A 25,433-nucleotide genomic window follows, 5' to 3' on the forward strand; every position below is an offset into this window, starting at 1 on the left:
TGGAAAATCATCATCTACTTCCAGGAGGACTTGATACTCAGTTGAAGTGAAGTGAAGTGAAGTGAAGTGAAAGTCGCTCAGTCGTGTCCAACTCTTTGTGACCCCATGGACTGTCTGTGGAATTCTCCAGGCCAGAATACTGAAGTGGGTAGCCTTTCCCTTCTCCAGGGGATCTTCCTAACCTAGGGACCAAACCCAGGTCTCAGTTTAAAGCGTTGTGTATTAGAGCCTATTGTCTCACTGAAATTATCAGCTATGAATTACTTCATGCTTGTAACCCAGAAGTCCCTATAGGTGACACAGTCTTTAATTATTTCTTTTAAAGTCAAAGAAAAATGTATTAGATTTCACTATATCTTTGAGAATGTCTTTAATTATGTACTTTTATTAGTTAAAATATTCTCTAATTCTACTTGCTGATATATCTAAAATGGTACATTCTCTTTAGTTTGTTCATTGATTGGTAAATTGCTAAGAAATTATCCTTTTGGTTTATTTAATGAGTCTAATTTTATTTTCAACATGTTTACTTCCATCTGTCATCTACTTTTATGCTATCTATCATGCTTTATTTTTGGTTCTTTTATGACCTTCTGGCTTTTGATTCACAGGCAATCTAATATTCTTTCTTTGCTATCTCTAGTTGTCTGAAATTTCAGCATTCTTGTTTTACTAAAAATTCTCTTTAAATTTTTAGCAAAGATTTTCAGATATTTTCTTACCAATTTCAGAAATTATCCGTAATTTCCCCTTCTTGAAAAATATCAAGACATTTAGCTTAGTGTTATTTGCTTTCTACCTTTGCTCATCCTCACACCCCAAACTGATGGGAATCATCTTGGATATTAGTTTCAGGATGTTATTAATTTTCAGTTTTCTTCAAATTATGGCTATTTGAATTTCAAATTGCTCTTCATTACACAGGCACTTATCAGCAATTATTTCCATTTTTTAAAAAAGATTAATGAGATAATAATTTCTGGCAATTCTGATTAAGAAAGAGAGAATATAAGTAAACATTCAGTTCAGTTCAGTTCAGTCGATCAGTCCTATCTGACTCTTTGCGACCCCATGAATTGCAGCATGGCAGGCCTCCCTGTCCATCACCAACTCCCGGGATTCACCCAGATTCATGTCCATCGAGTCAGTGATGCCATCCAGCCATCTCATCCTCTGCCGTCCCCTTCTCCTCCTGCCCCCAATCCCTCCCAGTATCAGAGTCTTTTCCAATGAGTCAGCTCTTCACATGAGGTGGCTAAAGTACTGGAGTTTCAGCTTTAGCATCATTCCTTCCAAAGAAATCCCAGGGCTGATCTCCTTCAGAATGGACTGGTTGGATCTCCTTGCAGTCCAAGGAACTCTCTAGAGTTTTCTCCAACACCACAGTTCAAAAGCATTAATTCTTTGGCGCTCAGCCTTCTTCTCAGTCCAACTCTCACATCCATACATGACTACTGGAAAAACCATAGCCTTGACTAGACAGACCTTAGTCGGCAAAGTAATGTCTCTAGTTTTGAATATGCTATCTAGGTTGGTCATAACTTTTCTTCCAAGGAGTAAGCATCTTTTAATTTCATGGCTGCAGTCACCATCTGATTTTGGAGCCCCAAAAATAAAGTCTGACACTGTTTCCACTGTTTCCCCATCTATTTCCCATGAAGTGATGGGACCAGATGCCATGATCTTTGTTTTCTGAATGTTGAGCTTTAAGCCAACTTTTTCACTCTCCTCTTTCACTTTCATCAAGAGGCTTTTGAGTTCCTCTTCACTTTCTGCCATAAGGGTGGTGTCATCTGCATATGTGAGGTTATTGATATTTCTCCTGGCAGTCTTGATTCCAGCTTGTGTTTCTTCCAGTCCAGCGTTTCTCATGATGTACTCTGCATGTAAGTTAAATAAGCAGAGTGACAATATACAGCCTTGACGTACACCTTTTCCTATTTGGAACCAGTCTGTTGTTCCATGTCCAGGTCTAACTGTTGCTTCCTGACCTGCATACAGATTTCTCAAGAGGCAGGTCAGATGGTCTGGTATTCCCATCTCTTTCAGAATTTTCCACAGTTTCTTGTGATCCACACAGTCAAAGGCTTTGGCATAGTCAATAAAGCAGAAATAGAGGTTTTTCTGGAACTCTCTTGCTTTTTCCATGATCCAGTGGATGTTGGCAATTCTCTGGTTCCTCTGCCTTTTCTGAAACCAGCTTGAACATCTGGAAGTTCACGGTTCATGTATTGCTGAAGCCTGGCTTGGAGAATTTTGAGCATTACTTTACTAGCATGTGAGATGAGTGCAATTGTGTGGTAGTTTGAGCATTCTTTGGCATTGCCTTTCTTTGGGATTGGAATGAAAACTGACCTTTTCAAGTCCTGTGGCCACTGCTGAGTTTTCCAAATTTGTTGGCATATTGAGTGCAGCACTTTCACAGCATCATCTTTCAGGATTTGAAATAGCTCAACTGGAATTCCATCACCTCCACTCAGCTTTGTTCGTAGTGATGATTTCTAAGGCCCACTTGACTTCACATTCCAGGATGTCTGGCTGTAGATGAGTGATCACACCATCGTGATTATATGGGTCATGCAGATCTTTTTTGTACAGTTCTTCTGTGTATTCTTGCCACCTCTTCTTAATATCTTCTGCTTATATAAGGTCCATACCATTTCTGTCCTTTATCGAGCCCATCTTTGCATGAAATGTTCCCTTGGTATCTCTAATTTTCTTGAAGAGATCTCTAGTGTTTCCCATTCTGTTCTTTTCCTCTATTTCTATGCACTGATTGCTAAAGAAGGCTTTCTTATCTCTTTTTCCTATTCTCTGGAACTCTGCATTCAGATGCTTATATCTTTCCTTTTCTCCTTTGCTTTTAGCTTCTCTTCTTTTCACAGCTATTTGTAAGGCCTCCCCAGATAGCCATTTTGCTTTTTTGCATTTCTTTTCCATGGGGATGGTCTGAATCCCTGTCTCCTGTACAATGTCATGAACTTCATTGCATAGTTCATCAGGCACTCTATCTATCAGATCTAGCCCCTTAAATCTATTTTCACTTCCACTGTATAATCATAGGAGATTTGATTTAGGTCATACCTGAATGGTCTAGCGGTTTTCCCTACTTTCTTCAATTTAGGTCTGAATTTGGTAATAAGGAGTTCATGATCTGAGCCACAGTCAGCTCCTGGTCTTGTTTTTGTTGACTGTATAGAGCTTCTCCATCTTTGGCTACAAAGAATATAATCAATCTGACTTCAGTGTTGGCCATCTGGTGATGTCCATGTGTAGAGTCTTCTCTTGTGTTCTTGGAAGAGGGTGTTTGTTATGACTAGTGCATTTTCTTGGCAAAACTCTATTAGTCTTTGCCCTGCTTCATTCCGCATTGCAAGGCCAAATTTGCCTGTTACTCCAGGTGTTTCTTGACTTCCTACTTTTGCATTCCAGTCCCCTCTAATGAAAAGGACATCTTTTTTAGGTGTTAGTTCTAGAAGGTCTTGTAGGTCTTCATAGAACCGTTCAACTTCAGCTTCTTCAGCGTTACTGGTTGGGGCATAGACTTGGATAAGTGTGATATTGAATGGTTTGCCTTGGAGACTAACAGAGATCATTTTGTTGTTTCTGAGATTGCATCCAGGTACTGCATTTTGGATTCTCTTGTTGATCATGATGGCTACTGCATTTCTTCTGAGGGATTCCTGCCGGCAGTAGTAGATATAATGGTCTCTGAGTTAAGTTCACCCATTCCAGTTCATTTTAGTTCGCTAATTCCTAGAATGTTGACATTCACTATTGCCATCTCTTGTTTGACCACTTCCAATTTGCCTTGATTCATGGACCTGACATTCTAGGTTCCTATGCAAAAAGTAAACATTAGTGAAAAGAAACATAAGCACAGATACAGAGGGTTAAAAATTGTAGAATACTATAAACTTACTTTTAGCCAATGAATTTGCACCTCTGGATGAAATGAACAATTATCTAGGAAAGTGTACATTTCAACAAAAAATATAATTATCAAGAGGATTCCCTGGCAGTCCAGTGGTTTGGCCTTGGTGTTTTCACTGTGGGGGCCCAGGTTCAAACCCTGTTTGGGTAACTAAGATACTGCAAGCCATGTAGCATAGCCAAAAAAAAAAAAAAAAAAAAGAAGAAGAAAAAAAAACCCTAAAAACTCAAACCAAAAAAAAATTTTTTACAGTTGATACAAAAGATAAAAAACCCAAATAAATTAAATAAATTACTAATGACAGGAGAACTGACTCTTGACTTTTGCTGAAGAGTTTTGACCAGTCTTTAAGACACAGATGGCTCCTGAGTTCTTAATATAAAAGTACAGCAAAAAAAAAGAAATCTTTCCATTCACTATGAAGTTAATATAACTTAATTTTAAGTCTAGACAAGGATTCATACCCAAAAGAAAACTCATTAATCTATATTAAAAATTCTAAACAAAATATTAATGAATTTATCGGCAGTATATTAAAAGAACAATATCACTCAAATTTTCTGTAAGAATATGAGAGTAGTTCAGCTGAAGCATTCAATTTAATGTATTTTGGTGTGTTGTCTATAAATGAAAACATATATGATTATCATAATAATGTTGATAAGTTACATGATAAAAATCAGTATTCCTGTCTCATATCTCTTAGGATGGTGAGAATAGAATAAAACTACCTTAACTCTATTATCACAAACAAGCATGAAATAGGAACAAATAAGTGTGCCTGTTTTTACTGCAATGACTCAGTTTTATCTGGAGTTTCCACTAATCATTAAGAGCTGAGGTATTGGAATTTTTAAGAAGCCAGAATTTTATATGAATAATGCAGTGTCCACCTAGAAAACCCAGGAGGATCATCTGAAAAGACACTAGACTAGTGTTTATTAATGTAACAATATGAAATATAAATTTTTTTAAAAAGCAATAATGTTCCTATATGCTAAGTAGAAAATTTTTTTAAATGTCATTTATAAAAGGTACAAAACTCAAAAAAATTCAAGGAATAAACTTCACAAATATTGAGGTCTGTGCGAAAAAAAAACTATTAGTAAATCTTTACAGAAGCTGTGAGACTTCATTATACTCCACAACTCTGAATGGGAAGACAAAATAGAAATTAATCTGTACCTTAAATGCTCTCCTCATCGAAGTCTTTGTTTTTCTTGGTGTGTATGATGGTTGGGGAGAAGGGCTTCACTTCCAGATTCATCTGAAATCAAGTCTATGTGAAATTGGCACAGGAATAGGCAAAGAGGTCAGTGATGGTTAACAGCCTTGGTTGTGCCTGGAAATCACTTTGGGACATAAAAATATTACCCAGGCCTGGCCCCACTCCCTCTTTACTTAACATCTTAGTTCTACTTTAATTGACATCCAGTGGGGTTCAGATTGTGCTGCATTTTACAGGTACCCAAAGGTAATTTTAATGTGTAGAATTATTGAACTTACAGACCGAGAAGTGGCTTGTGTACTCACAAGCATGATAAATAAGTAAATAAAAATGCCCTTTAGGTCAGCAGGAAGAGTTATTAGGACAGTTACTTTAGGGACTGAAATAAAGCTAGATCCCTCACTAATATTAACAAAAATAAATTCCAGACAGATTAGAACTGTGATGTACGAAGTAAATCAGAAAAATACCTTTCCTTTAAATAGTTATATTTTATTATACATATTTCAAATGCGTAATTTGCTTTCCAAAGACTTGTCCTATATGAAACAATGTATATATCCAGAATCTTAAGACATGTTTATATCTGTTGAATAAAAAATTTCACTTCTGGGAAGAAATTTAAGCTGCCCATAAAGATTAATATATCAGGATGTGTATACTTGTAAAACCTATAAAAATTTTAAAATAAACATGCAATAGTAAGGAAATAAATTCTTTTTTTTTTCCTACACTGAAATTTGATGCAGAACCACCTTCGTAAGAATCGTCCACTTAGTTTGAGATCCACTAGTTTGTACAATGAGTTTTTGTTTAACAATTAAAAATCAGTTAATATTTTCCCCATAAATGTGTGCGAAATGCTAGCAGTGTGTAGTTGTGCTTTTTAATATTTTTATTTTGCAAACTTGATACAATGAGCATTTTTTACTTATACAACTATTGAAAGTTTTATATGTAGAAAGAATTAAAGAGTAACTTTAAAGTTGCCTGTTTGATCTTCCATGACTATAGGTATTTCTAATGGGTTAAATCTTATTTTTATTTGTAATTTATGTCAGAGTAGCCATCACTAATACAGAAGAAATTTTAGGGTACATTTTTGAAATGAGTGTACTGCCAGCTACAAGCCTGTGAGGCCAGGTCTCATAGCTGAAAGGGGATTATTCAAGCAAATTCCTCAGATAATCCATATCAATAAACTACTTTGCCTGAGTTCCTTGCATAACTATAAGGAAAGTATAATAACCTTATGCTAACTAAGTAGAAAGTATTTTAATATTAGCAATCTGGTCTATATTGTCATTTTTAATAAGACAGTTTCTTTTGATTTAAAACTCTCCTGCTTTTCTACTGGTTGCTGGTTTTTTATTTTATAGATGAAATTTGAGTTATTTGTATATTGTATGCATTTCTCTCTGTTAGAGAATGCATTCATCAACACACACACACATATTTATAGTATACATACTCATCAACTTTAAAATTATCTTTTCACTTTCCTTTGGTGGTTTTTAGTGAAGTGGCATTTTAAAATTTTTGTTGAGCTTATCAGTCTTTTAATTTAAGGTATACCATGTATGCTTTTTTTTTTTTTTTAAATAAATCTTTCCCTAACTTGAAGTTACAAGGATAATTTTCCTATAATTCAAACATTAAAACTTGGCTATTCATAATCATGTCATTAATTTAACAGGAACTGAGTTTTGAATATGGTGTTAGTTTGAAATGCTTCACTGAAAATTTTGTATTTGGATATTTAATAAGAAATAATATATTATTAAAAAAAGAGGGAAACCAAAGAAAAGTGATATACCTAAAGTAATTTTGCCTTCTTAACTATGGTTCCTGGTTTTCTCTTTCCCAGTTGAAATTTGTGTGTTTTTGCTTCTAAAGCGGGCTTTAAAAATTCTTAGCTCCTTAGGTAATTATTTAATTCTCAAATTTTCTTGGAAGCTGATTTTAAGAGAGTATTATGCTCTGGAAGAGAGTAGATATTTTTGAGAAGATTTTTTTTTCCTCCTTAAACTAGAGTTTAAGACTATCATAAATTTTTGATATGCGACTTTCTTATTAGAAATTAAGATGTAATCAAGAAGGTGTGGAATATGATAACAAAGAATGTATAGTTATTATCTCTCAAGCTTTTTTTTTGATAGTCATAAAATAATTTTTAGCATGCTGCTAAGTCGCTTCAGTCGTGTCCGACTCCTCCGTCCCTGAGATTCTCCAGGCAAGAACACTGGAGTGGGTTGCCATTTCCGTCTCCAATGAATCAAAGTGAAAAGGGAAAGTGAAGTTGCTCAGTCGTGCCCGACTCTCAGCGACCCCATGGACTATAGCCCGCCAGGCTCCTCTGTCCATGGGATTTTCCAGGCAAGAGTACTGGAGTGGGGTGCCATTGCCTTCTCCGAATTTTTTTTTTTTTAGCATATATAGATGCTAATATTAATATATGAAAGTTAAGAAATATTCTTGGATGAGAGTATATGTTGTGATTTATTCAAATGTATGATTGACTGACTCTCCACATCCTCAAGAAGGCTCTGTTTCCAGGGGCCCAGCCAGAGCAAGGAGCATGGCGTATTTTGGGGAAGGGGAGGGACCCATCCATATGGATAACGTGAAGTGCACAGGAAACGAACGGTCCCTGGCCGACTGTGTCAGACAAGACATCGGAGACCACGACTGCCGCCACAGTGAAGACGCAGGAGTTATTTGTGATTATCTTGGGAAAAAAGCACCAGGAAACAGTAGTAAAGGTATGTCACCTTCTGGGACGTTTCTGTGAAGGTCAAAGAATACTCATCCCCTTGTTATTGTTTTGAGCAGTACTTGGGTAATGAACTCCCTTCCGTAAGAATATATTCAATCCCTTGTTCCTTCTGCTAGTATTTAGAGGCAGTGGTTCTTCACCAACTTTCCTGTGTGGGAGTCCCAGAGAGAGCAGAGTTCAGGGACAGGAGTGGGTTTAGAGGATTTTGTAATCTCTGAGATTGTCCCCCTTTGACATTCTTAGCCATTTATAACCATTCCTTCTTTCAATGTACTAAAACTGTCAAACTTGCTGGTATCCTTGAAGGTTTAAAAATGATATTTGCTTCATAAAAGCAGGAAAGAAATGAAAATTTAAAGGTGAATCAGAGAAGGGCACTTCCTCCACTCTTATTAATATCTTAACAGGGATAGCTTTTTAAATTAATTGCAAAAAGAAAATTATCTTTTGTAGATTCTACTTTCTGAAATTTAAGAATGTAAGGAGAAGGCAATGGCACCCCACTCCAGTACTCTTGCCTGGAAAATCCCATGGACAGAGGAGCCTGGTAGGCTGTAGTCCATGGGGTTGCTAGAGTTGGACACGACTCAGTGACTTCACTTTCCCTTTTCACTTTGATTCATTGGAGAAGGAAATGGCAACCCACTCCAGTGTTCTTGCCTGGAGAATCCCAGGGATGGTGGAGCCTGCCGTCTATGGGGTCACACAGAGTCGGACACGACTGAAGCAACTTAGCAGCAGCAAGGAAAATAAGAAGTAATCTTTCAGTATAATACAGTGATGGATAGTTCATACTTAGATAAATAGACGAGTTCATAGAAACTGAGTTTAATTTTTATGAAACAAATACTGCTTTAAGTGAAGAAGGGGAAAAACTAGCTCTTTTGGAGGAAACTATGGTTATGTTTTATGAAAAGAACAGTCATTTATTTATGTAGATTAAAAATTCATGGTTTTGATACTTAAGATTTTCTTAAAATCAGGTGTATCTATACTTGAGTATCCTCTTTTTCTAGCATCTTTTAATAACCATTAAAGAAATCCAATAAATTGGATATTGTTAATATGATTCTTCATTATCTGAGAGTCTTTTGAGTGTGAAGAATATTTGCAACCCTTTATGTTTTGTTTTATATATATGTATTACATGAAATAAACATCATTTGGTAAGCCAATTTTTCCTAACTATAGACTGTAACTTAATTAAATTCCCTTCAGTAATTTAAATACAGTTACAAAGTGAAATACCATATTTATTTCATCATTATTAATACATTTGCTTTAATGCCTTCCAAAGGTGTAGCAGTGCTCATTTTGATACCTTTCCATGGTCCCCATGCTACCATATCTGAAATAAAAAGATTTTATCTTAGACCAACTGGATTACTGAATCTGACTTATTAACTTGTTTATTTTGTGTTGAGGTTCAAGACCTATTAACTTCTATAAGGTGATTAAAACTCAAGCCATCAGTTTTTGATCATCTAATGGGATCCTTTCATAAATGGATTTCATTTTACTTTATAACTTTTTTATAATAGTGAATTTTATGGCTTTCAATAAATTCTACTTTTTTGCAGTCTGGTACTTTGCCCCAGAATGATGTAAACTTTCGGTTTTGCTTGCTTAATATCACATCATTCTTTGTGTTGGCATTATATGCATTGACCTGACTTGGAACATTATTGGAAACTTGTGTTTTTCTGGTATCTTCTACCTCACAGTGTCATGTAGAGGACTCATATCATAAGAGATGAGGATTAAGGTTTGACGGCATGTCTCTGAGCTCATTTGATAAATTAGTGGCCCTGGTACACATTGCTGAACCTCTTTCTCCATGAAGAAATATCTAGTGCTGATATCCTGTTTGGCTCCCTTTTACCTGGTTATTATGGGAGAATATTAATGCTGACTAGACTTCATGGTCTTGGCACAATTCCTACCCTTTCTTCCTACTCTGATAGAAAAACAGTATATACTGTATTTTACACTTACATACTTAACCATCCCTGGGTTGGGAAGACCCCTTGGAAGAAGAAACGGCAACCTACTCCAGTATTCTTGCCTGGGAAATCCCATGGACAGAGGAACCTGGCAGGCTCCGGTCCACAGGGTCACAAGGAGTTGGACGTGACTGAAGCAACTTAGCACACACACACACTTTCTAAAATTATTTTTAAAACTAGTCGCACCTTATTTACTCTTCTTTTATATACCACCTTTTCATATATTTTCAATTTAACTCTTTTTTTAATACTCTTGACAGAAATCTGTTATTTTGAGATGTTTGACTGCATAGCCTTAAATCCAATTTGCCACTTAAAGTGGCTTCGTAAATCCTTTGCATATATTAATATGCTATTTGAATAAATGTAAATTTGTGTCAGAATTTCTTCCTGGGAATGTGCTTTGCTTCTCTGAGTTACATGTGTATATGTGGCTTGGAAGAGTGTTGTCTGTGACAATTAAATAATTCAGATCATCATTATTTTTTGTAGTCCTCTTGTTTAGTATTTCTGAACTCCTGAATAGTCGCCACAGTCAGCAGAGAGTAGGTGTGGGTACCATAAGGATGATGCACTAGATAGGGCCAGACCATTCCACAGTCCATGAAACCTCAGCTGACTGTGGGAAACCTCATAAAGTTCCATGGCTGCTTGTGAATTATTGTTGCCTTTGTTAATTGAGAAAACAACGTTCAATTTTTATTATAAGAGAGTGAAATGAAGTGAAGTAGCTCAGTCGTGTCTGACTATTTGCTACCCCGTGGAGTATAGTCCACCAGGCTCCTCTGTCCATGGGATTTTCCAGGCAAGAATACTGGAGTGGGTTGCCATTTCCTTCTCCAGGGGATCTTCCCAACCCAGGGATCGAACCCAGGTCTCCCACATTGCAGGCAGATGCTTTAACCTCTGAGCCACCAGGGAAGCCCATTATAAGAAAAATAGCCTATAATTTGAAGAGAAAAGGCACTTTAAAATAGAGGAAGCAGCTGCAGGGAAATGTGTCACTTGTATCTCTTCCCCAGTATCAGCAATGTGGTAGTTTAATTAAAAACCTCATTCTGCTTCAGAGTCCCTCTCATCTGTTTGTGGTTTGAGATTATTGCCCCGTCGGCAGAAGCGGATCATTGGTGGGAAGAATTCTTTAAGGTAAAAGTTTCTTCAGAAGTGATTTTCCATATTACAGAATTATTTATACAGAGAGAGAGGGGATTACAAATTGGGACATTTTCTACTATTATATAGTGGATTTGTCTTATTTTCTAAACTAAATACAGATTACACCGATAATTTCACTGCCCTTTGACCTATATTTATTTATATAGACCATGTTCCTCAAATCAGTATCCCCTGATATATGAGATAGATGGGTTGCAGAAACAAACTGATTTACCAGGAAATCCGAAAAATTGTATAACTACACATTTATTTAATTTAGAATATATTTGTTTTGGACTTGACTCATTCTTAATATAATTTTGTTGCTTATTGAATTTACAAATGGAAAACCAGTGCTTTGCTTAGTAGATATTTCTTCAGGGGAATTCCCTGGACCTGGCGGGCTACAGCCCATGGGGTCACAAAGAGTCAGACATGACTGAAGCAACTTAGCATGCATGCCAATGGTTAGGACTCTGCGCTTTCCCTGCCATGGCTCAAGTTCAATCCCTCATTGGGCAACTGAGATCCCGCAAGCCATGTGGCATGACCAACAGAAAAAAAAAAAGAAAAGCCAGCTTCTTTAGGGTGTTTAGGTGAGGGAGAAAATACGCTTCAAATCATGAAATATAAAGAGGACACAAATTGTTTCCAAGGATGTCAGAGTTAGGGGCTATGCACACAGATGTTTTAGGCAAATCTTCAGGGTGTTCTGCTCAAAGATGTGGGAATATCATTCTCAAAGTAGGAAAGGAGTTCACATTCTCAAGTCTCTTTTATACTCCTTTTCTCCTACCTGCACGCCTAAGTCATTGTTTTACTGGATGATGTGCCTTGCTTTTCTGATGAGTGGCTTACTTTCTTCTTAGGGGTGGTTGGCCTTGGCAAGTATCCCTCCGGCTGAAGTCATCCCATGGAAACGGTAGGCTCCTTTGTGGGGCCACGCTCCTGAGTAGCTGCTGGGTCCTTACAGCAGCACACTGCTTCAAGAGGTATGTGTGTACCTTTCCAGATAATGCAGTTTGGCCCTTGCTTACCAGTTCTTCCAACCCCTTCCTGCTCTACAGCATACTGGACACTTGGAGTGTCAGAGACAGGTACAGGCATTCCTCGTCTCCTCCAGTGGTGTCGTGGAAGCAAGGGGGTAACATTAGGAGCAAAGAGAGCTCTCAGGAAGTCACTTGCTAACCCTGGTATTAAAGCAAACTCTAGGTTTAGGGAGAAGAGAAGATGGGTCTTTGGAGGGGAGGCAGCTGTATTATTGCTTCTCCAAGAACATGTCTGAGGATGAAATCATGTGCCCACAGAGCTGGAAGAGACCTCAAATTATTTGCTTCTGAGCTAAGGAATAGGGAGTCCACGTTTAGTGTTTTGATTTGAATTTTAGAACCTTCGAGTCTGCTTGGTGTTTTGTGTCTTCTAGAGAAAGACTTCTCTATGTCTGTGTGTACCTGTCAGTTTGCATCCTGGTTATTTCCTGTTGTCTCAGACATTTTGGGGTTCCCTGGTGGCTCAATCGGTAAAGGATCCGCTTGCAGCGCTGGAGACATGGGTTAAATCCCTGTGTTGGGAAGGTCTCCCAAAGAAAGAAAGGGCAAACCACTCCAGTATTCTTGCCTGGGAAATCCATGGGCAGAGGGGCCTGGCGGGCTGCAATCCATGAGGTTGCAAAGAGTTGGACCCGACGTAGCGACTAAACCACCACCAGGCATTTTATCAGCCCAATCTGAAGTCTTTCCAGTTCAGAATGGAAGCCCTGCAGAGGAATTCAGTGTGCCAGAGTCACACTGCTCATGGTGGCGGCACCTGCAGGACCTGGTGGTCCTTTCTCCATGTCCTGTGCTCTTTAGTGGCCCTGGATAATGGCCATTTCCTCAGCATGAATTTTAGTGTTTAAAAATGTGTACCATTGCTTGGCAAATATTAATGATGACTGAAGCAAGGTGATGAATACAGGGGGTTTCACTATTCTAATTTTGTATATTTAAAAATACTCAAAAAATGTTTTAAATAGAACGTTTCCATAGTGTTAAAGTATTCTTACAACCAAAAATTCGTTCTGTATTTTTTCATTTGAGAGATTATGTGGCTTCATTGTGTATTTACAATCCATCCATGTAGATTTTGTTTAACTGCCATATGAGTGTGTTAAGTCCTATTGTAAGATGCAGCCAACCACAGTGTATTTATTCTCCTACTGGTGGATAGTTAGGTGGCTTCCATTCTATCATTACTGAAAAAGAGTGCTGCGGTAGCTGTATGGGTCTCATTGGTCCATACCTGTGGGCGCATTGTTCTGGGTCCAGGAGTGTGGGTGTCACTCATACTTTCTAGGCACTACTGATTTATGTTCTGAGTAACTGCATCAGTTTATATCACAGCAGTTTGTAAGTTCCTGTTTCCTCACATCCCTGTCTCAATTTGCTACCAACAACATTTTCAGTTTTTGCCAGCCTTAAAGAGTTTTTGGGTTTCTTCTTAATTCTATTCTTCTGATTTTGTGTCTTCTTCTTTTGTGAATTATTTGTTTATATCCTTTGCTTATTTTTCTATTCAATTGTCTTTTATAATTGATTTTAACATTTTTTGGATATACTTTGTACAGAGTCTTTGTTATTATGTGTTACAAATACCTTTTACCAATCTGGGGCATGTCCTTTCACTAGCTTAAAGTCTTTTTCTTATGAAGATATTTCAATTTTAATATTTTTAAGTGTGTCAGTTTCTGAAGTCTTATAAAAGCTTTGTATATCTTATTTTTAAAATCCTTCTTTAGCCCCATAAGAAGATACTATCCTAGTTTTTTACAAAAAATTTTACAGTTTTGCTTTTCCTGTTTAGATGTTTAATCTGTTTACAGCTGTGTGTGTGTGTGTGTGTGTGTGTGTGTGTGGGTGTGGGTGTGGGTGTGGGTGTGGGTGTATGGTGTATGGTGTATGGTATATGGTATAAGGAAGGGAGCTAATGTTATATTTTTCCTTATGGATAGCTAGTTTATCCAGTACTTTTAAAAATTAAACATTCCATTCTTTACCCACTGATAACGTCAATTGTGTTGTTAAGTTCTCATATATCTTTGTTTCTAGAATCTCTATTCGTTTCCTCTTACCTATTTTGATAAATACTTATGGACTAATGTTCCATGTTCAAAGTGCTGCAAAAGACACAAATCTGTACTTTACATATTTTCTGTCATTCATGGCTAATAGTTGAGTTTGAGAGTTCACCTATATACTGGTAGGTTTATTATATTCATGTGTTACATGAGTGGTACAGGCAATAAAGATTCATTTATTAACTTAACAAAAAATTACTGAGCCTATAATATTCCCAGAAATGTGCCATGCACTAGAAATGTCTTGGAGAATAAGACAGATAGCACCCTTGTTAGCATGAGGTTTTATTGCAGTTATAGGAACCCAGAGGAGGGAGACATATAGGATGAAAAAAAGTAAAAAGTGTCATTTTTAAAATGAGGTCTTCTCTCCATAATATTATTTAGATACATTCAGCTTATTAAAAACCCCCATTCCTGAGCCACTATCCTAGATCTTCTGAATCTTTGGAGCTAAGACCCAGGAGTTTGCATTCTTGTCAAGCATCTTTGATGATTCTTATGGACATTAAAAGTTAAGACCCTCTTGCTCCTGGATAGAGTAGCATATGGTCTGGACATTTGAAGAAAGATGAGAAGGAATATAATGGAGCTAACAGGATACTTATCCTTGCCCTATTCAACATATTCATAGCTAAGCTGAAAAAGGACACTGATGGCAAGTTAATTATGTTTTTTGATGCCAGGAGATTGGTAGGGACACATAACAGGTTGGAAGATAGGATCCATGGTGGCAAAGGATCTTGATAAGCTGGTTCTAACAAGCGATGTGGAATAAAGAATAAAATGCTGCCTTCAGTTCGGGAACCATGACTTAAATGCAGCGCAAGTGAAAAAGACCTTATGGGTTTTAGCATCCTGCAGCCTCAGGGGTAAAGAATCTACCTGCCAAGGCAGGAGACATAAGAGAGGCAGTTTCCATCCCCGTGTTGGGAAGATTCCCTGGAGGAGACAGTGGCAACCCACTGCAGTATTGGGATAATCCCATGGACAGAGACGCCTGGTGAGCTTCCATGGGGTCGCAAAGAGTCGGACATGACTAAGAGTGACTGAGCACGCGTGAAACCTTAATAGGGTCAGTGAGGTAGCACGGTTGCCACAAAGTTAATCAGCCTTGGGCAGCCCTGCCAGAACAGCACCAACACAAAGCAGCGAAGCGCCTTGCTCTTCTGTCCTGCTGTGCTCAAGCCGTTGTCGGGGGCAAAAACGGAGAGAACTGTGCTCAGTTCTGAGTGACATCCTACGAGAAAGCGACATGGTGCACCAGGGAAGGCAAGCAGAAAGGGGCGATTGCCAGGAATCAGATTAAATTTACTATGTGTTGCTTACATACCACAGATGGTAATGGGAGGTAATTTTCATTTTAGCATAGGAAAGAGGTCTGTTGTTGGGACAGGTCCAAGCTGGAGTGGGATGTATGTGGGAGGAAGAGTGAGTTCTGTTATGGAGTCTGTTCAAGCAGAGACGCTGAATTCATGTAATCGTAGAGGCTGGAGGCAGAGAAGGTCTAATGTTGAGAACACAGTGGTGAGAAAGGATAAAGCATATTTGAAGGATGGCAGTTACTAGGATCACGGATCCAGAATGTGTATAGTGGAGTTACAGTAAAGAAGCAGGAATGGTCTGGGATGTCAGGGTAGTGAATCTCTGTTCCATTTACTTGGTAGTGCAAAATCACTAAAGGTTTTTGAGCCTTGAAATGTGATCAAAGAGGAGTTTTAGGAGATATGTCATTAGAGATATATGGGATAGATCTGAGGGGGAAAAGCAAAGTTATTACTCTAGGAGTCTGTGAACAAGCTTCATATTATATGAAAAATATTTGCATACGTGCTTCTATCCTTTTTTCTAGAGTGATTCAAATTGGCCCATGTTACCAAGTGATTAAACCCACTGTGGTAGGAACTTAAGGGAGACTGGTTGAAAGGCTACTATAATAAAGGTAGAAGGTTGCAAAGGAGAGGAGGGAGAGAAGGTAGAGACCCCGAGAGAAATCAATAGAACTTGGTACTGGGTAACCAGAGAATGAGATCTGGCCATTAAGACCAAGGTTAGTATGGCCCAGCAAGTGTTCATGACTGGGCCCCCAGGAGTTGGAAAAACAACACTGATCTAGAAAGCCACTGAAGTTTTAAAGTCCTCTGGTGTGCCTGTTGACGAGGGTTCGATGTTGTCACTTTGTCTGGCATCCGGGGACTTTTATCCAGGATTGGGTCAGAGCTGCCCCCTGGAAAGCGTGAGTAGGGCAGTACGCAGTGGGTCTCACGTCCTTTGAGGAGCGGCGCTCCCAGTCTTGAGAAATAGATCAAGCCCTGAGCCTTGGAGTGGGAGCACTGACTCCAAGACCCTAGACTACCAGAGAACTAACCCTGCTGCTGCTGCTGCTGCTAAGTCGCTTCAGTCGTGTCCGACTCTGTGCGACCCCATAGACGGCAGCCCACCAGGTTCCCCCATCCCTGGGATTCTCCAGGCAAGAACACTGGAGTGGGTTGCCATTTCCTTCTCCAGTGCATGAAAGGAAAAGTGAAAGTGAAGTCGCTCAGTCGTGTCCGACTCTTAGCGACCCCATGGACTGCAGCCTACCAGGCTCCTTCGTCCATGGGGTTTTCCAGGCAAGAGTACTGGAGTAGGTTGCCATTGCCTTCTCTGACCAGAGAACTAACCCTAGGGAGTATCAAATAGTGAAAACTCACACAAAGAAACCATTAGAATATAAGACCTGGCATTATCCAACCAGCACCCTGTGCAAGACATGTCATCTAAACAACAAAACAAAAATACAAATCCTATCATCAGCAGACAGGATTACCACCTCACTCAGCCTTGCCCATCAGAGGAAAAATAAAAAACAAACAAACAAAAACTCACCCTATAGGAACTTATACAAACAACTGGACCAACTTTAGGAAGGCAGAAACCAAAGGGAAGAAAGAATTCAACCTTTAAGCCTGGGAAAAGGAGAGCTTAAGGCTCAGACAGTCAAGCGTCTGTATACAATGCAGAAGACCTGGGTTTGATCCCTGGGTCGGGAAGATTCCTTGAAGAAGGAAACGGCAACCCACTCCAGTACTCTTGCCTAGAAAATCCCATGGATGGAGGAGCTTGGTGCAGGCATGGGGTCGCAAAGAGTCAGGCACGACTGAGCTACTTCACTTCACAAACACAATACTTAAAAAAAAAAAAAAAAAAGACAAGGCAGAGAAATACTACACAAATGAAGGAACAAACTAGAAACACAGACGTCCAAATAAATGAAGAGGAAACAGGCAAACTACCTGAAAAAGAATTCAGAATGATAGTAAAGATGATCAAAAACCTTGAAAAGAGAGTGGAGAAAATGCAAGAATCAATTAACAAAGACCTAGAAGAATTAAAGAATAAACATACAAAGACAAACAACACAATTACTGATATTAAAAATACTCTGGAAGGAATCAGTAGCAGAATATCTGAAGCAGAAGAACGATCAGTGAGCTGGAAGATAAAATGGTGGAAATAGCTTCTGAAGAGCAGAATAAAGTAAAAAGAAGGAAGAGAACAGGATAGTCTGAGAGACCTCTGGGACCTAAATGTAAGACCAGAAACTATAAAACTCTTAGAGGAAAACATAGGCAGAACACTCAATGACCTAAATCAAAGCAAGATCCTCTATGACCCACCTCCTAGAGTAATGGAAATAAAAACAAAGTAAACAAGTGGGACCTGATTAAACTTAAAAGCTTTTGCACAGCAAAGGAAACTATAAGCAAGGTGAAAAGACAACCCTCAGAATGGGAGAAAATAATAGCAAATGAAACACTGGAAAAGGATTAATTTCCAAAATATACAGGCAGCTCATACAACTCAATACCAGAAAAACAGCCAACCCAATCAAAAAGTGGGGAAAAGACCTTAACAGACATTTCTTCAAAGAAGACAGATGGCTAACAAACACATGAAAAGATGCAAATCAAAACTACAATGAGATATCACCTCACACTGGTCAGAATGACCATCATCAAAAAGTCTACAAAGAATAAATGCTGGAGAGGGTGTGGAGAAAGGGAACGCTCTTGCATTGTTGGTGGGAATGTAAATTGATACAGCTACTATGTAAGACAGTATTGAGATTCCTTAAAAAACTAGAAATAAAACCACCACATGACCCAGTAATCCCACTCCTAGGCATATACCTTGAGGAAACCGAAATTGAAAAAGACACATGTATCCCATTGCTCACTGCAGCACTTTTTACAGTGGCTGGAAAATGGAAGCAAGCTAGATGTTCATCAAGAGATGAATGGACAAAGAAGCTGTGGTACACAACGGAATACTCAGTCAGTTCAGTCGCTCAGTCATGTCTGACTCTTTGCGACCCCATGAATTGCTGCACGCCAGGCCTCCCTGTCCATCACCAACTCCCAGAATTCACTTAGACTCACGTCCATCGAGTCAGTGATGCTGTCCAGCCATCTCATCCTCTGTCGTCCCCTTCTCCTCCTGCCCCCAATCCCTCTCAGCATCAAAGTCTTTTCCAATTAGACAACTCGTCGCATGAGGTGGCCAAAGTACTGGAGTTTCAGATTTAGCATCATTCCTTCCAAAGAAATCCCAGGGCTGATCTCCTTCAGAATGGACTGGTTGGATCTCCTTGCAGTCCAAGGGACTCTCAAGAGTCTTCTCCAACACCACAGTTCAAAAGCATCAATTCTTCGGTGCTCAGCCTTCTTCACAGTCCAACTCTCACATCCATACATGACCTTTGGAAAAACCATAGCCTTGACTAGACGGACCTTAGTCGGCAAAGTAGTGTCTCTACTTTTGAATATGCTATCTAGGTTGATCATAACTTTTCTTCCAAGGAGTAAGTGTCTTTTAATTTCATGGCTGCAATCACCATCTGCAGTGATTTTGGAGCCTAAAAAAATAAAGTCTGACACTATTTCCACTGTTTCCCCATCTATTTCCCATGAAGTGATGGGACCAGGTGCCATGATCCTCGTTTTCTGAATGTTGAGCTTTAAGCCAACTTTTTCACTTTCCTCTTTCACTTTCATCAAGAGGCTTTTGAGTTCCTCTTCACTTTCTGCCATAAGGGTGGTGTCATCTGCGTATCTGAGGTTATTGATATTACTCCCGGCAATCTTGATTCCAGCTTGTGTTTCTTCCAGTCCAGCGTTTCTCATGATGTACTCTGCATGTAAGTTAAATAAGCAGGGTGACAATATACAGCCTTGACGTACTCCTTTTCCTATTTGGAACCAGTCTGTTGTTCCATGTCCAGTTCTAACTGTTGCTTCCTGACCTGCATACAGATTTCTCAAGAGGCAGGTTAGGTGGTCTGGTATTCCCATCTCTTTCAGAATTTTCCAGTTTATTGTGATCCACACAGTCAAAGGCTTTGGCATAGTCAATGAAGCAGAAATAGATGTTTTTCTGGAACTCTCTTGCTTTTTCCATGATCCAGTGGATGTTGGCGATTTGATCTCTGGTTCCTCTGCCTTTTCTGAAACCAGCTTGAACATCTGGAAGTTCATGATTCACGTATTGCTGAAGCCTGGCTTGGAGAATTTTGAGCATTACTTTACTAGCATGTGAAATGAATGCAATTGTGCTGTAGTTTGAGCATTCTTTGGCATTGCCTTTCTTTGGGATTGGAATGAAAACTGACCTTTTCCAGTCCTGTGGCCCCTCCTGAGTTTTCCAAATGTGCTGGCATATTGAGTGCAGCACTTTCACAGCATCATCTTTCAGGATTTGAAATAGCTCCACTGGAATTCCATCACCTCCACTAGCTTTGTTCGCAGTGATGCTTTCTAAGGTCCGCTTGACTTCATATTCCAGGATGTCTGGCTGTAGATGAGTGATCACACCATCGTGATTATCCGGGTTGTGAAGATCTTTTTTGTACAGTTCTTCTGTGTATTCTTGCCACCTCTTCTTAATATCTTCTGCTTCTGTTAGGTCCATACCATTTCTGTCCTTGATTGAGCCCATCTTTGCATGAAGTGTTCCCTTGGTATCTCTAATTTTCTTGAAGAGATCTCTAGTGTTTCCCATTCTGTTGTTTTCCTCTATTTCTTTGCATTGATCGCTGAAGTAGGCTTTCTTATCTCTTTTTGCTATTCTTTGGAATTCTGCATTCAGATAATTATATCTTTCCTTTTCTCCTTTGCTTTTAGCCTCTCTTCTTTTCACAGCTATTTGTAAGGCCTCCCCAGACAGCCATTTTGCTTTTTTGCATTTCTTTTCCATGAGGCTGGTCTGGATCTCTGTCTCCTGTACGATGTCACAAACCTCATTCCATAGTTCATCAGGCACTCTTATCTATCAGATCTAGGCCCTTAAATCTATTTCTCACTTCCACTGAATAATCATAAGGAATTTGATTTAGGTCATACCTGAATCGTCTAGTGGTTTTCCCCACTTTCTTCAATTTAAGTCTGAATTTGGCAATAAGGAGTTCATGATCTGAGCCACAGTCAGCTCCCAGTCTTGTTTTTGCTGACTGTATAGAGCTTCTCCATCTTTGGCTGCAAAGAATATAATCAGTCTGATTTCAGTGTTGACCATCTGGTGATGTCCATGTGTAGAGTCTTCTCTTGTGTTGTTGGAAGAGGGTGTTTGCTATGACCAGTGCATTTTCTTGGCAAAACTCTATTAGTCTTTGCCCTGCTTCATTCCGCATTGCAAGGCCAAATTTGCCTGTTACTCCAGGTGTTTCTTGACTTCCTACTTTTGCATTCCAGTCCCCTAGAATGAAAAGGACATCTTTTTTAGGTGTTAGTTCTAGAAGGTCTTGTAGGTCTTCATAGAACCATTAACTTCAGCTTCTTCAGTGTTACTGGTTAGGTCATAGACTTGTATTACTGTGATATTGAATGGTTTGCCTTGGAAATGAACAGAGATCGTTCTGTCCTTTTTGAGATTGCATCCAAGTACTGCATTTTGAACTCTTTTGTTGACCATGATGGCTACTCCATTTCTTCTGAGGGATTCCTGTCCGCAGTAGTAGGTATAATGGTCATCTGAGTTAAATTCACCCATTCCAGTCCATTTTAGTTCGCTGATTCCTAGAATGTCGACGTTCACTCTTGCCATCTCCTGTTTGACTACTTCCAATTTGCCTTGATTCATGGACCTGATATTCCAGGTTCCTATGCAATATTGCTCTTTACAGCATCGGACTTTGCTTCTATCACCAGTCACATCCACAGCTGGATATTGATTTTGCTTTGGCTCCATCCCTTCATTCTTTCTGGAGTTATTTCTCCACTGATCTCCAGTAGCATATTGGGCACCTACTGACCTGGGGAATTCCTCTTTCAGTATCCTATCATTTTGCCTTTTCATACTGTTCATGGGGTTCTCAAGGCAAGAATACTGAAGTGGGTTGCCATTCCCTTCTCCAGTGGACTACATATTACTCAGTCATATAAAGAAACGCCTTTGAGTCAGTTCTAATGAAGTGGATGAACCTAGAACCTATTATACAGAGTGAAATAAGTCAGAAAGAGAAAGATAAATATCTTATACTAATGCATATATATGGAATCTAGAAAAATGGTACTGAAGAATTTATTTACAGGGCAGCAACTGGAGAAGGCAATGGCACCCCACTCCAGTACTCTTGCCTGGAAAATCCCATGGGCAGCGGAGCCTGGTAGGCTGCAGTCCATGGGGTCGCTAAGAGTCGGGCACGACTGAGCGACTTCACTTTCACTTTTCACTTTAATGCATTGGAGAAGGAAGTGGCAATCCACTCCAGTGTTCTTGCCTGGAGAATCGGGGGAGCCTGGTGGGCTGCCGTCTATGGGGTCGCACAGAGTCGGACACGACTGAAGTGACTTAGCAGTGGAGAAACAGACATAGACTTGTGAACATGGGGAGAGGGGAGGAGAGGGTGAGATGCATGGAAAGAATAACGTGGAAACTTACATTATCATGTGTAAAATAGACAGCCAACCGGAATTTGCTGTATGGCTCAGGAAACTCAAACAGGGGCTCTGTATCAAACTAGTGGGATGGGGCAGGAGATGGGAGGGAGGTTCCAAAGGGAGGGGATATATGTATACCTATGGCTTATTCATGTTGATGTTTGACAGAAAACAACAAACTTCTGTAAAGCAATTTTCCTTCAATAATAGAAAAATACATTAAAAAAAAATAAATGGCAACCTTAATACCACCAGTAAAAAAGAAAAAAAGACCAAAGTTACAGTTCCAGCTCCTCCAACTTGTCATTGTTGCACTTTGTGGAGACTATTTTAGTAATTTAATAAGTAATTTTATTATAATTAAATAATTATTTATAATTATAAATAATAAATATAATTAAAAATAATTTAATAAACAGCAGCCTCAGTTTTCTCATCTGTAAAATGAAGGCAATAATGTTCCACAGCAAGGAACAAATGATCTACAAATATGTAAAGGTTTTTAATATCTGTAAAGTTAAGAACAAATATTGGTTGTTATGGGAGGGTTCAAAAACAGGAATCAAATATTATTATTAACAAAAATAGAGAATTCAGGATGGTTTTATCCCACTGACTATTGGAGAAAAAGGTAGGAAACTGCAGAGAAACTGGATTCTTGGGCTACGATTTTAAGCAAAATAATTCAGTATGTTCAGTTTACATTTTCCTCCTCTTGCTCAAGACTCCTTGTCTTTCAAGTTGATCTCTCTCTGCTAAAAGTTATAGACCTTGGGGTTCAAGGCTTAGAGTATTAAAGTAGGGAAATTGTCCAAAAATTCCACTTGAGGTTGAAAACTTTGATCTGAATTTTGAGTTTCCTCAAAGGTTTTTCTTTTTTAAGGTACATGTTTGGGTTTGTTTGTTTAAAGTTCATTATTCCTCTCTTGGCTTGCTCCTTCTAGATTATTGCTTCAAGTCAGTAATCATCTCATTTGTGTTTATTAACTAAGTGTCTAATATATTACTTGGCACAAACAGACCCCCTAAATGATCGTTACATGATGAAAGTGGGGGATCAGTTGCCAGACAGTGGATATATTTAAGAATGTTGGACTCTTTAGAAGATGGTGGTATTTTAAACCTAGATCAATGGATAATTCCTTCCATATGTCATTCTGAATTTCTTCCCATTATCTGCACAGTATAAAATAAAGACAGTTGATTTAAAAGCATAGGGGCAGTTGATGATATGCAGCATTCTGACTTGCTTTGAATAGAATGCAAGGCTCTTCATGTTAATAGGGAGAAATCTGTTTTGCTAAGGTGTTACGCATCCATCCGACTTGGTCTGTTGTTTTGAAGTGCCCAAGGAGGCTACAACTCACATCTTTATTACAGTAAGGTTTTTGAAAGCCAGTGATTAGAGGACAATGACCAGTGATTAGAACAAACTCCAAATTTTGTCTTCTGGGTTCAGGGACTTTGGATTAAAACAACCTTCTTTTAATCATCCAAAACTTAGAAATGTGCAAAAATAGAGAATTTTCCTCTGGAATTGTAGACACTGTAGTGTAGAAAGGGCTTCCCAGTTGGTGCAGTGGTAAAGAATCTGCCTGCTGATGCAGGAGATGAAAGAGACATGGGTTCAGTCCTTGGGTTGGGAAGATCCCCTGGAGGGGGAAATGGAAACCCACTCCAGTATTCCTTTTTTTTTTTTTTTAAATATACATATTTTTATTTATTTGGCTGCACTGGGTCTTGGTTGTGATACGTGGGATCTAGTTCCTCGGCCAGGGATTGAACCCAGGCCTCCTGCATTGGGAGTGTGGCGTCTTAGCCATTGGACCAGCAGGAAAGTCCCCCACTCCTGTATTCTTGCCTGGAAAATTCCATGGACAGAGGAGCTGTCGGGCTACAGCTCATGGGGTCACAAAGAGTCAGACACGACTGAGCAGCTGAGCACACACGCAGCACACTGTAGTGCAGAAGCAATGTGCTGAGCTTCTGAGACGTTCTCTTCCTCCAAGGGCTTCCCTGTGGCTCCGCTGGTAAAGAATCCGCCTGCAATGTTGGGAGACCTGGGTTGATCCCTGGGTTGGGAAAACCCCCGGAGAAGGGACAGGCTACCCACTCCAGCATTCTGGCCTGGAGAATTCCATAGACTGTATAGTCCATGGGGTCGCAAAGAGTCGGACACGACTGAGCGGCTTTCACTTCACTTTCACTTCCTTTTAAATTCTTGGGAGTCTAACTTAAGGCCCAGTGGGAGGGGACCTAGATTTCGTATTTTGAAATTAGCTCTCTCACACCCTTTTCCTTTCCATTTGTACTTCTACTGCTTTAACTATCAGTGAAGTGTTAGTCACTCAGTTGTGCCCGACTCTTTGCGACCCCATGGACTCAGCCCACCAGGCTTCTCTGTCCATGGGATTTTCCAGGCAAGCATACTGGAGTGGGTTGCCGTTTCCTTTTCCAGGGGATCTTCTGGACTGTGAGATCAAACACTGGTCTCTTGCACTGCAGGCAGATTCTTTACTTACTGATCTATGAGGGAAGCCCAAAAGCCAAATTTTCTTTTCTTCAAAATCGCTCAGTCATGTCCAACTCTTTGTGACCCCATGAACTATATATACAGTCCATGGATTCTCTAGGTCATAATAATGGAGTGGGTAGCCTTTCCCTTCGCCAGGGGATCTTCCCAACCCAGGGATTGAACCCAGGTCTCCCGCATTGTGGGTGGATTCTTTACCAGCTGAGCCACAAGGGAAGCCCTAACTATAGTTTCTTACTCATGGGGCCTTTTTTGGTGCCTAATTCTTGCAGTGATAATATGGGCTAGTGCTCTTGAACAGCCATTCTGAACAATATAGCATAGATTGCTCTCACCATCTGTGTTATTTTATGCTATAGGATGACAGTTTCTTAACTGTTTATTTTTTTGGCTCTGTAGAATATTCACTCTTTTATGTAATCCTCATATCAGAATAATCGAAGAATGATGGCCTGAGGATGATGAGATCAGAACACGATTACTCATATCCACCATCCTGTTATACTCATTTCCTATAGTGTCTCTATATGATAAAGGTACTTTATTGGCAGGCTGACAAAATTTTAGTAATCCAGCTCTATGATCATAGCTTTCACATATTATGAGGTGTCCAAAACATTCTTTTATGCTGACAGGGGTAACTGAGGTAGTTAGTGAATCACTGTTTAAAGGCCTTCTATCCCATTTTTCACATTTTTCCTAGTGTTAATAGGAATGCAACATCCCACTGGCAGTTTGAAGCAGAAACCTGGATAAATAAAGTGTTTGTT

The 25,433-nt window shown here is 39.3% G+C and overlaps 1 protein-coding gene across 1 annotated transcript in view; it reads left to right on the forward strand.

The window, feature by feature from the left end:
- PRSS12 (serine protease 12) overlaps window positions 1–25,433 on the forward strand; it is an 85,952-nt gene that overhangs the window by 50,559 nt on the left and 9,960 nt on the right. The window contains exons 9-11 of the mRNA XM_052642404.1: window positions 7,719–7,924; window positions 11,012–11,090; window positions 11,969–12,091. Coding sequence (XP_052498364.1) covers window positions 7,719–7,924; window positions 11,012–11,090; window positions 11,969–12,091 — 408 coding nt within the window. The remainder of the gene's footprint in view (window positions 1–7,718; window positions 7,925–11,011; window positions 11,091–11,968; window positions 12,092–25,433) is intronic.

This window comes from Budorcas taxicolor, chromosome 6, assembly GCF_023091745.1.
Source record: "Budorcas taxicolor isolate Tak-1 chromosome 6, Takin1.1, whole genome shotgun sequence".
Lineage (NCBI taxonomy): Eukaryota > Metazoa > Chordata > Mammalia > Artiodactyla > Bovidae > Budorcas > Budorcas taxicolor.